The sequence below is a fragment of the Oncorhynchus keta genome, chromosome 26 (genome assembly GCF_023373465.1).
Source record: "Oncorhynchus keta strain PuntledgeMale-10-30-2019 chromosome 26, Oket_V2, whole genome shotgun sequence".
In the NCBI taxonomy this organism is placed as follows: Eukaryota; Metazoa; Chordata; class Actinopteri; order Salmoniformes; family Salmonidae; genus Oncorhynchus; species Oncorhynchus keta.
In genome coordinates, this window is record NC_068446.1 from 42,661,884 (window position 1) to 42,679,919 (window position 18,036).

Here is an 18,036-nt window from a genome sequence, read left to right on the forward strand (position 1 = left end):
TACAATGTAGAAAAATAGTCAAAATAAAGAAAAACCCTTGGATGAGTAGGTGTGTCCAAATCTATTGACTGGTACTGTATTTCTGTGTTAGAAAATTATAGACGACACTGTTGTCTTCTACGGTATCCAAGCTCCAAATGAAGTGTTTGAGAAGTACAGGTATCTACTGAAGGTGTCTGATGCCTGCAACTGGAGTGAACAGCAGGGAAGTGTCCCTCTTTCCACCAGGTAAGTTATGCACACACACGCATGCAGAGAGACACACACACGCATGCAGAGAGACACACACACGCATGCAGAGAGACACACACACGCTCGCACGGTCTGATGACTCAACGTATTAACATGTTAACTTCTTAAAAGGAATCATAAACAGATACTTAGTCTTGTCAGCCATGTTAAAATGTCGTCTTTATTTCAGGATCCGCATTGTTCACTTTATCCTGAGTCATGTCTTCCTGAATACAGGAGGTGAGTAGTGCTCTGCCCTCACACCCACGCCAGTCCTCCCTCTCTCTGCCCTCACACCCACGCCAGTCCTCCCTCTCTCTGCCCTCACCCACGCCAGTCCTCCCTCTCTCTGCCCTCACCCCCACGCCAGTCCTCCCTCTCTCAGCCCTCACCCCCGGCAGTCCTCCCTCTCTCTGCCCTCACCCACGCCAGTCCTCCCTCTCTCTGCCCTCACCCCCCACACCAGTCCTCCCTCTCTCTGCCTCACCCCCACGCCAGTCCTCCCTCTCTCTGCCCTCACCCCACGCCAGTCCTCCCTCTCTCTGCCCTCACCCCCACGCCAGTCCTCCCTCTCTCTGCCCTCACCCCACGCCAGTTCTCCCTCTCTCTGCCCTCAACCCCACGCCTGTCCTCCCTCTCTCTGCCCTCACCCACGCCAGTCCTCCCTCTCTCTGCCCTCACCCACGCCAGTCGTCCCTCTCTCTGCCCTCACCCCACGTCAGTCCTCCCTCTCTCTGCCCTCACCCACGCCAGTCCCCCTCTCTCTGCCCTCACCCCCACGCCAATCCTCCCTCTCTCTGCCCTCACCCCACGCCAGTCCTCTCTCTCTCTGCCCTCACCCACGCCAGTCCTCCCTCTCTCTGCCCTCACCCCCACACCAGTCCTCCCTCTCTCTGCCTCACCCCCACGCCAGTCCTCCCTCTCTCTGCCCTCACCCCACGCCAGTTCTCCCTCTCTCTGCCCTCACCCCCACGCCAGTCCTCCCTCTCTCTGCCCTCACCCCACGCCAGTTCTCCCTCTCTCTGCCCTCAACCCCACGCCTGTCCTCCCTCTCTCTGCCCTCACCCACGCCAGTCCTCCCTCTCTCTGCCCTCACCCACGCCAGTCTTCCCTCTCTCTGCCCCCTCACCCCACGTCAGTCCTCCCTCTCTCTGCCCTCACCCACGCCAGTCCCCCTCTCTCTGCCCTCACCCCCACGCCAATCCTCCCTCTCTCAGCCCTCACCCCCCGCCAGTCCTCCCTCTCTCTGCCCTCACCCACGCCAGTCCTCCCTCTCTCTGCCCTCACCCACGCCAGTCCTCCCTCTCTCTGCCCTCACCCACGCCAGTCCTCCCTCTCTCTGCCCTCACCCCCACGCCAGTCCTCCCTCTCTCTGCCCTCACCCCCACGCCAGTCCTCTCTCTCTGCCCTCACCCACGCCAGTCCTCCCTCTCTCTGCCCTCACCCACGCCAGTCCTCCCTCTCTCTGCCCTCACCCCCACACCAGTCCTCCCTCTCTCTGCCCTCACCCACGCCAGTCCTCCCTCTCTCTGCCCTCACCCACACCAGTCCTCCCTCTCTCTGCCCTCACCCACGCCAGTCCTCCCTCTCTCTGCCCTCACCCCCACACCAGTCCTCCCTCTCTCTGCCCTCACCCACACCAGTCCTCCCTCTCTGCCCTCACCCACGCCAGTCCTCCCTCTCTGCCCTCACCCCCACACCAGTCCTCCCTCTCTCTGCCCTCACCCACGCCAGTCCTCCCTCTCTCTGCCCTCACCCACGCCAGTCCTCCCTCTCTCTGCCCTCACCCCCACACCAGTCCTCCTTCTCTCTGTCCTCACCCACGCCAGTCCTCCCTCTCTCTGCCCTCACCCACGCCAGTCCTCCCTCTCTCTGCCCTCAACCCCACACCTGTCCTCCCTCTCTTTGCCCTCAACCCCACGCCTGTCCTCCCTCTCTCTGCCCTCACCCACGCCAGTCCCCCCTCCCTCTCTGTCTCTCTCTCTTTCTCGCTCTCTCTCTTTCTCTCTCTCTTTCTCTCTTTCTCTTTCTTGCTCTCTCTCTCTTTCTCTTTCTTGCTCTCTCTCTTTCTCTTTCTTGTTCTCTCTCCCTCTCTCTGTCTCTCTCGCTGTCTCTCTCTCTCTGTCTTTATTTATCTTTATCTCTCTTTCTCACACACAAACACAAACACACACACACACACACTGGACCTCTTCTAATGTTCTCTCCTCATCTGTCCAATCTTACAGAGAACCTGTTTGAACTCTTGAAGAAGAAAGTGTTTGAAGCAAAGTTCTGCCTGCATGAGGTAAAGTCTGCTGCTCTGGTCAAAAGTAGTGCACTATGTAGGGAATATGGTGTAATTTGGGACAAATCTCTGTCTCAGTGGTGTGTGTGGCTCTCTTCCTGATTTTTGACTTATCTTCTCTGCTGAACAGCATGGTTTAGGTAGGCAGTAGATACACCCATGAGGAAGTGGAGTCATGTAGTGGCCCATAGATAGAAAAGTAGCTGGCTTTCTGCAAAGATGTTGTACCCTACATCCTATTCCCTGTACCATGTACCCTACATCCTATACCGTGTACCCTACATCCTATACCGTGTACCCTACACCCTATATAGTGGATCTCCTCAAAAGTAGTGGACTGTTTAAGGAATAGTCACTACTCACAGCACACTACCCACAGCACACTACCCACAGCACACTACCCACTACACATTGCTCACTACACATTACCCACTAGACACTACCCACTAGAGACTACCCACTAGACACTACCCACTAGACACTACCCACTAGAGACTACCCACTAGACACTACCCACTAGACACTACCCACTAGAGACTACCCACTGACACTGCCCACTACACACTACCCACTAGACACTACCCACTAGACACTACCCACTAGACACTACCCACTAGACACTACCCACTAGACACTACCCACAGCACACTACCCACTACACATTGCCCACTACACATTACCCACTACACATTACCCACTAGACACTACCCACTAGAGACTACCCACTAGAGACTACCCACTAGACACTGCCCAATACACACTACCCACTAGACACTACCCACTAGACACTACCCACTAGAGACTACCCATGAGAGACTACCCACTAGACACTGCCCACTACACACTACCCACTAGACACTACCCACTAGACATTACCCACTAGAGACTACCCACTAGACACTACCCACTATACACTGCCCACTATACACTACCCACTACACACTACTCACTACACACTACCCACTAGACACTACCCACTACACACTATACACTGCCCACTAGACACTACCCACTACACACTACCCACTAGACACTACCCACTACACACTACCCACTAGAGACTACCCACTAGACACTGCCCACTACACACTACCCACTAGACACTACCCACTAGACACTACCCACTAGACACTACCCACTAGACACTACCCACTAGACACTACCCACTACACACTACACACTGCCCACTACACACTACCCACTAGACACTACCCACTACACACTACCCACTAGACACTACCCACTAGACACTACCCACTACACACTACCCACTGCCCACTAGACACTACCCATTAGACACTGCCCACTAGACACTACCCACTAGACACTACCCACTATACACTGCCCACTAGACACTACCCACTACACACTACTCACTGCCCGCTAGACACTACCCACTAGACACTACCCACTACACACTACCCACTGCCCACTACACACTACCCACTAGACACTACCCACTAGACACTACCCACTACACACTACCCACTAGACACTACCCACTACCCACTACACACTGCCCACTACACACTACCCACTAGACACTACCCACTAGACACTACCCACTAGACACTACCCACTAGAGACTACCCACTAGAGACTACCCACTAGACACTGCCCACTACACACTACCCACTAGACACTACCCACTAGACACTACCCACTAGACACTACCCACTAGACTACCCACTAGACATTACCCACTAGAGACTACCCACTAGACACTGCCCACTACACACTACCCACTAGAGACTACCCACTAGACACTGCCCACTACCCACTAGACACTGCCCACTACACACTAGACACTGCCCACTAGACACTACCCACTACACACTACTCACTGCCCACTACTCACTGCCCACTAGACACTACCCACTAGACACTACCCACTACACACTACCCACTGCCCACTAGACACTGCCCACTAGACACTACCCACTAGACACTACCCACTAGACACTACCCACTAGACACTACCCACTACACACTAGACACTACCCACTAGACACTGCCCACTACACACTACCCACTAGAGACTACCCACTAGACACTGCCCACTAGACACTACCCACTAGACACTACCCACTAGACACTACCCACTAGACACTACCCACTAGACACTACCCACTACACACTACTCACTGCCCACTAGACACTACCCACTAGACACTACCCACTACACACTACCCACTGCCCACTAGACACTACCCATAAGACACTGCCCACTAGACACTACCCACTAGACACTACCCACTATACACTGCCCACTAGACACTACCCACTACACACTACTCACTGCCCACTAGACACTACCCACTAGACACTACCCACTACACACTACCCACTGCCCACTAGACACTACCCACTAGACACTACCCACTAGACACTACCCACTAGACACTACCCACTACACACTACCCACTGCCCACTAGACACTAGACACTACCCACTACACACTACTCACTGCCCACTAGACACTACCCACTAGACACTACCCACTACACACTACCCACTGCCCACTAGACACTACCCACTAGACACTACCCACTAGACACTACCCACTAGACACTACCCACTACACACTACCCACTGCCCACTAGACACTACCCACTACACACTACCCACTGCCCACTAGATACTACCCACTAGACACTGCCCACTAGACACTACCCACTACACACTACCCACTGCCCACTAGACACTACCCACTACCCACTACACACTACACACTGCCCACTAGACACTACCCACTACACACTACACACTGCCCACTAGACACTACCCACTAGACACTACCCACTAGACACTACCCACTACACAGAACCACTAGACACTACCCACTACACACTGTCCACTAGACACTACCCACTACACACTGTCTACTAGACACTGCCCACTAGACACTGCCCACTAGACACTACCCACTAGAGACTACCCACTAGAGACTACCCACTAGAGACTACCCACTAGACACTGCCCACTCGACAATGCCCACTAGACACTACCCACTACACACTACTACTGATGGAAAATACGTTTCTGTGTCAAAGGTATGTGAATGAATGGCTGCCATACAGACTCTAAAGGTCGAAGCGATATCATTGTTTCTCTGCGTACTGAGAGACTACTGAGACACCCTCCGAGTTAAAACATAGTATTTATTCAATGTCTGAGGAGGACACCTCTGTTCTTGTTAACTGACATTTACACACACACACACACACACACACACACACACACACACACACACACACACACACACACACACACACACACACACTGAGTATCTGTTTGTCCATGTGATGATTCATTTTTGAAAATGTCAAAACATTTGTTATGCTAATACATTGAGTCGTGCGTGTGTGTGTGTGTGTGTATGCGCGCGTGTGTGTGTGTATTTGAATGATTCTTGTCCCTGACTTTGTGCTCGTGCTTTCAGAGAAAAACTCAGAAGGAACTGAGGAAAAGTTGGGCCAGATGGACTGCCTGTTTCCGGGGACAACCAATCAATGATGTCAGGTTAGTTAGGCCTGTTTCCGGGGACAACCAATCAATGATGTCAGGTTAGTTAGGCCTGTTTCCGGGGACAACCAATCAATGATGTCGGGTTAGTTAGGCCTGTTTCCGGGGACAACCAATCAATGATGTCAGGTTAGTTAGGCCTGTTTCCGGGGACAACCAATCAATGATGTCAGGTTAGTTAGGCCTGTTTCCGGGGACAACCAATCAATGATGTCAGGTTAGTTAGGTCTGTCTCCAGGGCCAACCCATCAGTGATGATAGATTAGTTAGGTCTGTCTCCAGGGCCAACCCATCAGTGATGATAGATTAGTTAGGTCTGTCTCCAGGGCCAACCCATCAGTGATGATAGATTAGTTAGGTCTGTCTCCAGGGCCAACCCATCAGTGATGTTAGATTAGTTAGGTCTGTCTCCAGGGCCAACCCATCAGTGATGATAGATTAGTTAGGTCTGTCTCCAGGGCCAACCCATCAGTGATGATAGATTAGTTAGGTCTGTCTCCAGGGCCAACCCATCAGTGATGATAGATTAGTTAGGTCTGTCTCCAGGGCCAACCCATCAGTGATGTTAGATTAGTTAGGTCTGTCTCCAGGGCCAACCCATCAGTGATGATAGATTAGTTAGGTCTGTCTCCAGGGCCAACCCATCAGTGATGATAGATTAGTTAGGTCTGTCTCCAGGGCCAACCCATCAGTGATGTCAGGTTAGTTAGGTCTGTCTCCAGGGCCAACCCATCAGTGATGATAGATTAGTTAGGTCTGTCTCCAGGGCCAACCCATCAGTGATGTCAGGTTAGTTAGGTCTGTCTCCAGGGCCAACCCATCAGTGATGATAGATTAGTTAGGTCTGTCTCCAGGGCCAACCCATCAGTGATGATAGATTAGTTAGGTCTGTCTCCAGGGCCAACCCATCAGTGATGATAGATTAGTTAGGTCTGTCTCCAGGGCCAACCCATCAGTGATGATAGATTAGTTAGGTCTGTCTCCAGGGCCAACCCATCAGTGATGATAGATTAGTTAGGTCTGTCTCCAGGGCCAACCCATCAGTGATGTCAGGTTAGTTAGGTCTGTCTCCAGGGCCAACCCATCAGTGATGATAGATTAGTTTGGTCTGTCTCCAGGGCCAACCCATCAGTGATGATAGATTAGTTAGGTCTGTCTCCAGGGCCAACCCATCAGTGATGATAGATTAGTTTGGTCTGTCTCCAGGGCCAACCCATCAGTGATGATAGATTAGTTAGGTCTGTCTCCAGGGCCAACCCATCAGTGATGATAGATTAGTTTGGTCTGTCTCCAGGGCCAACCCATCAGTGATGATAGATTAGTTAGGTCTGTCTCCAGGGCCAACCCATCAGTGATGTTAGATTAGTTAGGTCTGTCTCCAGGGCCAACCCATCAGTGATGATAGATTAGTTAGGTCTGTCTCCAGGGCCAACCCATCAGTGATGATAGATTAGTTAGGTCTGTCTCCAGGGCCAACCCATCAGTGATGTCAGGTTAGTTAGGTCTGTCTCCAGGGCCAACCCATCAGTGATGATAGATTAGTTAGGTCTGTCTCCAGGGCCAACCCATCAGTGATGATAGATTAGTTAGGTCTGTCTCCAGGGCCAACCCATCAGTGATGTTAGATTAGTTAGGTCTGTCTCCAGGGCCAACCCATCAGTGATGATAGATTAGTTAGGTCTGTCTCCAGGGCCAACCCATCAGTGATGATAGATTAGTTAGGTCTGTCTCCAGGGCCAATCCATCAGTGATGTTAGATTAGTTAGGTCTGTCTCCAGGGCCAACCCATCAGTGATGATAGATTAGTTAGGTCTGTCTCCAGGGCCAACCCATCAGTGATGATAGGTTAGTTAGGTCTGTCTCCAGTGCCAACCCATCAGTGATGTCAGGTTAGTTAGGTCTGTCTCCAGGGCCAACCCATCAGTGATGATAGATTAGTTAGGTCTGTCTCCAGGGCCAACCCATCAGTGATGATAGATTAGTTAGGTCTGTCTCCAGGGCCAACCCATCAGTGATGATAGATTAGTTAGGTCTGTCTCCAGGGCCAACCCATCAGTGATGATAGATTAGTTAGGTCTGTCTCCAGGGCCAACCCATCAGTGATGATAGATTAGTTAGGTCTGTCTCCAGGGCCAACCCATCAGTGATGATAGATTAGTTAGGTCTGTCTCCAGGGCCAACCCATCAGTGATGTTAGATTAGTTAGGTCTGTCTCCAGGGCCAACCCATCAGTGATGATTGATTAGTTAGGTCTGTCTCCAGGGCCAACCCATCAGTGATGATAGATTAGTTAGGCCTGTCTCCAGGGCCAACCCATCAGTGATGATAGATTAGTTAGGTCTGTCTCCAGGGCCAACCCATCAGTGATGATAGATTAGTTAGATCTGTCTCCAGGGCCAACCCATCAGTGATGATAGATTAGTTAGGTCTGTCTCCAGGGCCAACCCATCAGTGATGATAGATTAGTTAGGTCTGTCTCCAGGGCCAACCCATCAGTGATGATAGATTAGTTAGGTCTGTCTCCAGGGCCAACCCATCAGTGATGTTATACTTTCTGAATGCACTGTATGCCCCTTTACCTGGACCTGTTTTTTTTAGAGAAACAACGTTCTATTCAAGGCTTTATGACTTCAATTGTGTTGCATGTGTCACTCAGGAACAACACCTGTCTGTCTTTATCTTGTCACCTGTCTGTCTTTATCTTGTCACCTGTCTGTCTATATCTTGTCACCTGTCTGTCTTTATCTTGTCACCTGTCTGTCTTTATCTTGTCACCTGTCTGTCTTTACCTGGACACCTGTCTGTCTTTATCTTGTCACCTGTCTGTCTTTATCTTGACACCTGTCTGTCTATATCTTGTCACCTGTCTGTCTTTATCTTGTCACCTGTCTGTCTTTACCTGGACACCTGTCTGTCTATATCTTGATACCTGTCTGTCTTTATCTTGTCACCTGTCTGTCTTTACCTGGACACCTGTCTGTCTATATCTTGATACCTGTCTGTCTATATCTTGTCACCTGTCTGTCTTTACCTGGACACCTGTCTGTCTTTATCTTGTCACCTGTCTGTCTTTATCTTGTCACCTGTCTGTCTTTATCTTGACACCTGTCTGTCTTTACCTGGACACCTGTCTGTCTTTATCTTGTCACCTGTCTGTCTTTATCTTGTCACCTGTCTGTCTATATCTTGTCACCTGTCTGTCTTTATCTTGTCACCTGTCTGTCTATATCTTGTCACCTGTCTGTCTATATCTTGTCACCTGTCTGTCTTTATCTTGTCACCTGTCTGTCTTTATCTTGTCACCTGTCTGTCTATATCTTGACACCTGTCTGTCTTTATCTTGACACCTGTCTGTCTTTATCTTGTCACCTGTCTGTCTTTATCTTGTCACCTGTCTGTCTTTATCTTGTCACCTGTCTGTCTTTATCTTGTCACCTGTCTGTCTTTATCTTGTCACCTGTCTGTCTTTATCTTGTCACCTGTCTGTCTTTATCTTGTCACCTGTCTGTCTTTATCTTGTCACCTGTCTGTCTTTATCTTGTCACCTGTCTGTCTTTACCTGGACACCTGTCTGTCTATATCTTGTCACCTGTCTGTCTTTATCTTGTCACCTGTCTGTCTTTACCTTGACACCTGTCTGTCTATATCTTGTCACCTGTCTGTCTTTATCTTGTCACCTGTCTGTCTTTACCTGGACACCTGTCTGTCTTTATCTTGTCACCTGTCTGTCTTTATCTTGTCACCTGTCTGTCTTTATCTTGTCACCTGTCTGTCTTTATCTTGACACCTGTCTGTCTTTATCTTGTCACCTGTCTGTCTTTATCTTGTCACCTGTCTGTCTTTACCTGGACACCTGTCTGTCTTTATCTTGTCACCTGTCTGTCTTTATCTTGTCACCTGTCTGTCTTTATCTTGTCACCTGTCTGTCTTTATCTTGACACCTGTCTGTCTTTATCTTGTCACCTGTCTGTCTTTATCTTGTCACCTGTCTGTCTTTATCTTGTCACCTGTCTGTCTTTATCTTGTCACCTGTCTGTCTTTATCTTGTCACCTGTCTGTCTTTATCTTGACACCTGTCTGTCTTTATCTTGTCACCTGTCTGTCTTTATCTTGTCACCTGTCTGTCTTTATCTTGACACCTGTCTGTCTTTATCTTGTCACCTGTCTGTCTTTATCTTGTCACCTGTCTGTCTATATCTTGTCACCTGTCTGTCTTTATCTTGTCACCTGTCTGTCTTTATCTTGTCACCTGTCTGTCTTTACCTGGACACCTGTCTGTCTTTATCTTGTCACCTGTCTGTCTATATCTTGACACCTGTCTGTCTATATCTTGTCACCTGTCTGTCTTTATCTTGTCACCTGTCTGTCTTTACCTGGACACCTGTCTGTCTTTATCTTGTCACCTGTCTGTCTTTATCTTGACACCTGTCTGTCTTTATCTTGTCACCTGTCTGTCTTTATCTTGACACCTGTCTGTCTTTATCTTGTCACCTGTCTGTCTTTATCTTGTCACCTGTCTGTCTTTATCTTGTCACCTGTCTGTCTTTATCTTGTCACCTGTCTGTCTTTATCTTGACACCTGTCTGTCTTTATCTTGTCACCTGTCTGTCTTTATCTTGTCACCTGTCTGTCTTTACCTGGACACCTGTCTGTCTTTATCTTGTCACCTGTCTGTCTTTATCTTGTCACCTGTCTGTCTTTATCTTGTCACCTGTCTGTCTTTACCTGGACACCTGTCTGTCTTTATCTTGTCACCTGTCTGTCTTTATCTTGACACCTGTCTGTCTTTATCTTGTCACCTGTCTGTCTTTATCTTGACACCTGTCTGTCTATATCTTGTCACCTGTCTGTCTTTATCTTGTCACCTGTCTGTCTTTATCTTGTCACCTGTCTGTCTTTATCTTGTCACCTGTCTGTCTTTATCTTGACACCTGTCTGTCTTTATCTTGTCACCTGTCTGTCTTTATCTTGTCACCTGTCTGTCTTTATCTTGACACCTGTCTGTCTTTATCTTGTCACCTGTCTGTCTATATCTTGTCACCTGTCTGTCTATATCTTGTCACCTGTCTGTCTTTATCTTGTCACCTGTCTGTCTTTATCTTGTCACCTGTCTGTCTTTACCTGGACACCTGTCTGTCTTTATCTTGTCACCTGTCTGTCTTTATCTTGTCACCTGTCTGTCTTTATCTTGTCACCTGTCTGTCTTTATCTTGTCACCTGTCTGTCTTTACCTGGACACCTGTCTGTCTTTATCTTGTCACCTGTCTGTCTTTATCTTGACACCTGTCTGTCTTTATCTTGTCACCTGTCTGTCTTTACCTTGACACCTGTCTGTCTTTATCTTGTCACCTGTCTGTCTTTATCTTGTCACCTGTCTGTCTTTACCTGGACACCTGTCTGTCTTTATCTTGTCACCTGTCTGTCTTTATCTTGACACCTGTCTGTCTTTATCTTGTCACCTGTCTGTCTTTATCTTGACACCTGTCTGTCTTTATCTTGTCACCTGTCTGTCTTTATCTTGTCACCTGTCTGTCTTTATCTTGTCACCTGTCTGTCTTTATCTTGTCACCTGTCTGTCTTTATCTTGTCACCTGTCTGTCTTTATCTTGACACCTGTCTGTCTTTATCTTGTCACCTGTCTGTCTTTATCTTGTCACCTGTCTGTCTTTATCTTGACACCTGTCTGTCTATATCTTGTCACCTGTCTGTCTTTATCTTGTCACCTGTCTGTCTTTATCTTGTCACCTGTCTGTCTATATCTTGACACCTGTCTGTCTATATCTTGTCACCTGTCTGTCTTTATCTTGTCACCTGTCTGTCTTTATCTTGTCACCTGTCTGTCTATATCTTGTCACCTGTCTGTCTATATCTTGACACCTGTCTGTCTTTATCTTGTCACCTGTCTGTCTTTATCTTGTCACCTGTCTGTCTTTATCTTGACACCTGTCTGTCTTTATCTTGACACCTGTCTGTCTATATCTTGACACCTGTCTGTCTTTATCTTGTCACCTGTCTGTCTTTATCTTGTCACCTGTCTGTCTTTATCTTGTCACCTGTCTGTCTTTACCTGGACACCTGTCTGTCTTTACCTGGACACCTGTCTGTCTTTATCTTGTCACCTGTCTGTCTTTATCTTGACACCTGTCTGTCTTTATCTTGACACCTGTCTGTCTTTACCTGGACACCTGTCTGTCTTTATCTTGTCACCTGTCTGTCTATATCTTGTCACCTGTCTGTCTTTATCTTGTCACCTGTCTGTCTTTACCTGGACACCTGTCTGTCTATATCTTGATACCTGTCTGTCTTTATCTTGTCACCTGTCTGTCTTTACCTGGACACCTGTCTGTCTATATCTTGATACCTGTCTGTCTTTATCTTGTCACCTGTCTGTCTATATCTTGATACCTGTCTGTCTTTATCTTGTCCCTGTCAGGAACTACTTTGGAGAGAAGGTGGCCCTGTATTACCTCTGGCTGGGCTGGTACACGCTTCTGTTGCTCCCTGCAGCTCTGTTAGGGGTCATTGTCTTCCTCTACGCGCTGGCTTTCTACAAGACCTCGCCACTTATGTGAGTGTCTGTGTGTGTGGACTGTGAGTGTGTGTGTGTGTGTGTGTGGACTGTGAGTGTGTGTGTGTGTGGACTGTGTGTGTGTGTGTGTGTGTGGACTGTGTGTGTAATATTACTATGTAATAACCCTCCACCTGGTTAATAATGTTTTTTCTTGTAGAAAGGAGGTGTGTGAGTCGAACACGATCATGTGTCCTCTGTGTGACAAGAGATGCAAAGTGTGGCTACTCAGCGATACCTGCCTTTACGCCAAGGTAGGCACTCATGCACTCACTCACTCACTCACTCGCTCATGCACTCACTCACTCACTCACTCACTCACTCACTCACTCACTCACTCACTCACTCACTCACTCACTCACGCGCTCACTCACTCACTCACGCGGTCACTCACTCACTCATTAGTAAAAAATATATATTTTCTTCGAAAAACAATACAACTCGACAAGTATCAATACAAATCATTTGCCTCCAGAACAGCCTGAATTGTTCAGCGCATGGATTATACATTTTTTTGGAGGGGTGGGGGGTGCAATTTTTCCTGAATTTAGTGATATTCAATTGGTAGTTATGATCTTGTCTCAACACTGCGAAGGTTGATACATGTGTCCTCCGAAACACGACCCGCCCCGCCGTGCTGCTTCTTAACACACTGCTCGCTTAACGCCGAAGCCAGCAGCACTGATGTGTCGCAGGAAACACCATTGGCCTGACAACAGACGTCAGCTTGCAGGCGCCCAGCCCGCCACTAGGAGTCGCTAGATCCAAGGGAACCCTCCCCTAACCCAGACGACGCTGGGCAAATTGTGCCTTGCCCCTGGGGCTCCCGGTCACATCCGTCTGTGACACAGCCTGGAATCGAACCCCAGTCTGTAGTGGAGCCTCAGCACTGTAATGCAGTGGCGTAGACTGCTGACCCACTCGGGAGCCTTCACAGCATGGATTCTACACGGCGTCGGGAACGTTCCACAGGGATGTTGATTCGTGCTGACCCACTCGGGAGCCTTCACAGCATGGATTCTACACGGCGTCAGAAACGTTCCACAGGGATGTTGATTCGTGCTGACGCGATGGCATCACACATTTGCTGCAGATTGGACCGTGGTACAGTCACGCTGCCAACAGCCCGTTCCATCTCATCCCAATGATACTCTATTGGGTTTGGTCAGCAACAATGTTCAGATACGCTGTGGCATTCAATCGTTGCTTATCTGGTATCAAGGGACCTAACGTGCTCCAGGAAAACATTCCCCTCACCAGGACACCACCACCACGAGCCTGTACCGTTGACATCAGGCAGGACGGGTCCATGGACTCATGCTGCTTATGCCAAATACTGACTCTGCCATCATCATGACGTAACAGGAACTGGGATTTGTTGGACCAGGCAATGTTTTTTCCACTCCTAAATTGTCCGGTGCTGGTGATGGCGTGCCCACTAGAGACGCTTCTTCTTGTTTTTAGCTGATAGGAGTGGAACCTGCTGTGGTTGTCTGCTGTAATAACCATCCGTGACAAAGATCGACAAGTTGTGCGTTCCGAGATGCCGTTCTGCACACCACTGTTGTACTGCGCTGTTATTTGTCTGTTTGTGGCTCGCCTGTTACTGTGTTATACTATTACTACTACTGCAGTATAGTATTACTACTACCTTGTTATACTATTACTACTACTGCAGTATAGTATTACTACTACTGTGTTATACTATTACTACTACTGCAGTATAGTATTACTATTACTGCATTATACCATTTCTATTACTGCATTATACTTTTACTACTACTGCAGTATAGTATTTCTACTACTGCATTATACTATTACTACTACTGCAGTATACTATTACTACTACTGCAGTATAGTATTACTACTACTGCATTATACTATTACTACTACTGCATTATACTATTACTACTACTGTGTTATACTATTACTACTGCAGTATAGTATTACTACTACTGCAGTATAGTATTACTACTACTGCATTATACTATTACTACTACTGCATTATAGTATTTCTACTACTGCATTATACTATTACTACTACTGCAGTATAGTATTTCTACTACTGCATTATACTATTACTACTACTGCATTATACTATTACTACTACTGCAGTATAGTATTACTACTACTGTGTTATACTATTACTACTACTGCATTATACTATTACTACTACTGCATTATACTATTTCTACTACTGCATTATACTATTACTACTACTGCAGTATAGTATTTCTACTACTGCATTATACTATTACTACTACTGCAGTATACTATTACTACTACTGCAGTATACTATTACTACTACTGCAGTATAGTATTACTACTACTGCATTATACTATTACTACTACTGCAGTATAGTATTACTACTACTGCAGTATAGTATTACTACTACTGCATTATACTATTACTACTACTGCAGTATAGTATTTCTACTACTGCATTATACTATTACTACTACTGCATTATACTATTACTACTACTGCAGTATAGTATTACTACTACTGTGTTATACTATTACTACTACTGCAGTATAGTATTACTACTACCTTGTTATACTATTACTACTACTGCAGTATAGTATTACTACTACTGTGTTATACTATTACTACTACTGCAGTATAGTATTACTATTACTGCATTATACCATTTCTATTACTGCATTATACTTTTACTACTACTGCAGTATAGTATTTCTACTACTGCATTATACTATTAGTACTACTGCAGTATACTATTACTACTACTGCAGTATAGTATTACTACTACTGCATTATACTATTACTACTACTGCATTATACTATTACTACTACTGTGTTATACTATTACTACTGCAGTATAGTATTACTACTACTGCAGTATAGTATTACTACTACTGCATTATACTATTACTACTACTGCATTATAGTATTTCTACTACTGCATTATACTATTACTACTACTGCATTATAGTATTTCTACTACTGCATTATACTATTACTACTACTGCATTATACTATTACTACTACTGCAGTATAGTATTACTACTACTGCATTATACTATTACTACTACTGCAGTATAGTATTACTATTACTGCATTATACCATTTCTATTACTGCATTATACTTTTACTACTACTGCAGTATAGTATTTCTACTACTGCATTATACTATTAGTACTACTGCAGTATACTATTACTACTACTGCAGTATAGTATTACTACTACTGCATTATACTATTACTACTACTGCATTATACTATTACTACTACTGTGTTATACTATTACTACTGCAGTATAGTATTACTACTACTGCAGTATAGTATTACTACTACTGCATTATACTATTACTACTACTGCATTATAGTATTTCTACTACTGCATTATACTATTACTACTACTGCAGTATAGTATTTCTACTACTGCATTATACTATTACTACTACTGCATTATACTATTACTACTACTGCAGTATAGTATTACTACTACTGTGTTATACTATTACTACTACTGCAGTATAGTATTACTACTACCTTGTTATACTATTACTACTACTGCAGTATAGTATTACTATTACTGCATTATACCATTACTACTACTGCACTATAGTACTTTCAGAAATTACTTGTCTCAGGCCTTACAGAGTTGGGGTGTTGGGCATGAGCTCATCAAACACCTCCTCAGACTCTGTTCTCACGTACAGGTGTACTCTGTTGCTTCTCCCATCTGGCCTGCTTGCTTGGTGGTGGGCTACCAACACTCTGGTCCACTCTATCATCTATAGTCTCTTCAGGGCCGTACGCATTCCCCTCTGTAGTGCCTTGCGATCGGGGGCCGAACAGTTTCCATACCAGGCAGTGATGCAACCAGTCAGGATGCTCTCGATGGTGCAGCTGTAGAACCTTTTGAGGATCTGAGGACCCATGCCAAATCTTTTCAGTCTCCTGAGGGGGAATAGGCTTTGTCGTGCCCTCTTCACGACTGTCTTAGTGTGTTTGGACCATGAGAGTTTGTTGGTGATGTGGACACCAAGTAACTTGAAGCTCTCAACCTGCTCCACTGCAGCCCCGTCGATGAGAATGCTCAGTCCTCCTTTTCCTGTAGTTCAAAATCATTTCCTTTGTCTTGATCACGTCTTGATCACGATCAGGTTTCAGCCTACTGGAAGAGGCAAGCAGGTTTTTTTGGGGGCTAAAATGTCCTTGGTGCTTGGTAGAGTTCATGATGACGTTGACCAGTGGAAGCAACAACAACAACAACAAGACCCATTAAATCAAATATCCACCACCATATTTTGACAGTAGCTATGAGGTTCTTTTTCTGTCTATGTATCCTTCTTTCGACACCAAACCCACAACGTGTGTTGTTGCTACAAGAAATATGTGTTGTGGAGCTGGTTTCTCACACGTGTGGTCTCTTTCTCTACAGGTCAGCATCCTATTTGACAACGAGGGGACGGTTATGTTTGCTATGTTCATGGCAGTATGGAGTGAGTCTATACCTATGGTATTACCTTAAATATATGTCTACTATGTTCATGGCAGTATGGAGTGAGTCTATACCTATGGTATTACCTTAAATATATGTCTACTATGTTCATGGCAGTATGGAGTGAGTCTATACCTATGGTATTACCTTAAATATATGTCTACTATGTTCATGGCAGTATGGAGTGAGTCTATACCTATGGTATTACCTTAAATATATGTCTACTATGTTCATGGCAGTATGGAGTGAGTCTATACATATGGTATTACCTTAAATATATGTCTACTATGTTCATGGCAGTATGGAGTGAGTCTATACCTATGGTATTACCTTAAATATATGTCTATGTTCATGGCAGTATGGAGTGAGTCTATACATATGGTATTACCTTAAATATATGTCTACTATGTTCATGGCAGTATGGAGTGAGTCTATACCTATGGTATTACCTTAAATATATGTCTATGTTCATGGCAGTATGGAGTGAGTCTATACATATGGTATTACCTTAAATATATGTCTACTATGTTCATGGCAGTATGAGGTGAGTCTATACCTATGGTATTACCTTAAATATATGTCTACTATGTTCATGGCAGTATGAGGTGAGTCTATACATATGGTATTACCTTAAATATATGTCTACTATGTTCATGGCAGTATGAGGTGAGTCTATACCTATGGTATTACCTTAAATATATGTCTACTATGTTCATGGCAGTATGGGGTGAGTCTATACCTATGGTATTACCTTAAATATATGTCTATGTTCATGGCAGTATGAGGTGAGTCTATAATACCTATGGTATTACCTTAAATATATGTCTACTATGTTCATGGCAGTATGAGGTGAGTCTATACCTATGGTATTACCTTAAATATATGTCTACTATGTTCATGGCAGTATGGAGTGAGTCTATACATATGGTATTACCTTAAATATATGTCTACTATGTTC

At 45.9% G+C, this 18,036-nt stretch overlaps 1 protein-coding gene across 2 annotated transcripts in view; it reads left to right on the forward strand.

The window, feature by feature from the left end:
- The window catches only part of LOC118377673 (anoctamin-9), a 46,230-nt gene that overhangs the window by 8,534 nt on the left and 19,660 nt on the right, over positions 1 to 18,036 (forward strand). For both annotated transcript variants that reach the window (XM_052480964.1, XM_052480966.1), the window contains exons 4-10: positions 92 to 228; positions 422 to 471; positions 2,460 to 2,518; positions 5,961 to 6,040; positions 12,477 to 12,611; positions 12,772 to 12,865; positions 17,019 to 17,079. In XM_052480964.1, the coding sequence (XP_052336924.1) occupies positions 92 to 228; positions 422 to 471; positions 2,460 to 2,518; positions 5,961 to 6,040; positions 12,477 to 12,611; positions 12,772 to 12,865; positions 17,019 to 17,079 (616 nt within the window). The remainder of the gene's footprint in view (positions 1 to 91; positions 229 to 421; positions 472 to 2,459; positions 2,519 to 5,960; positions 6,041 to 12,476; positions 12,612 to 12,771; positions 12,866 to 17,018; positions 17,080 to 18,036) is intronic.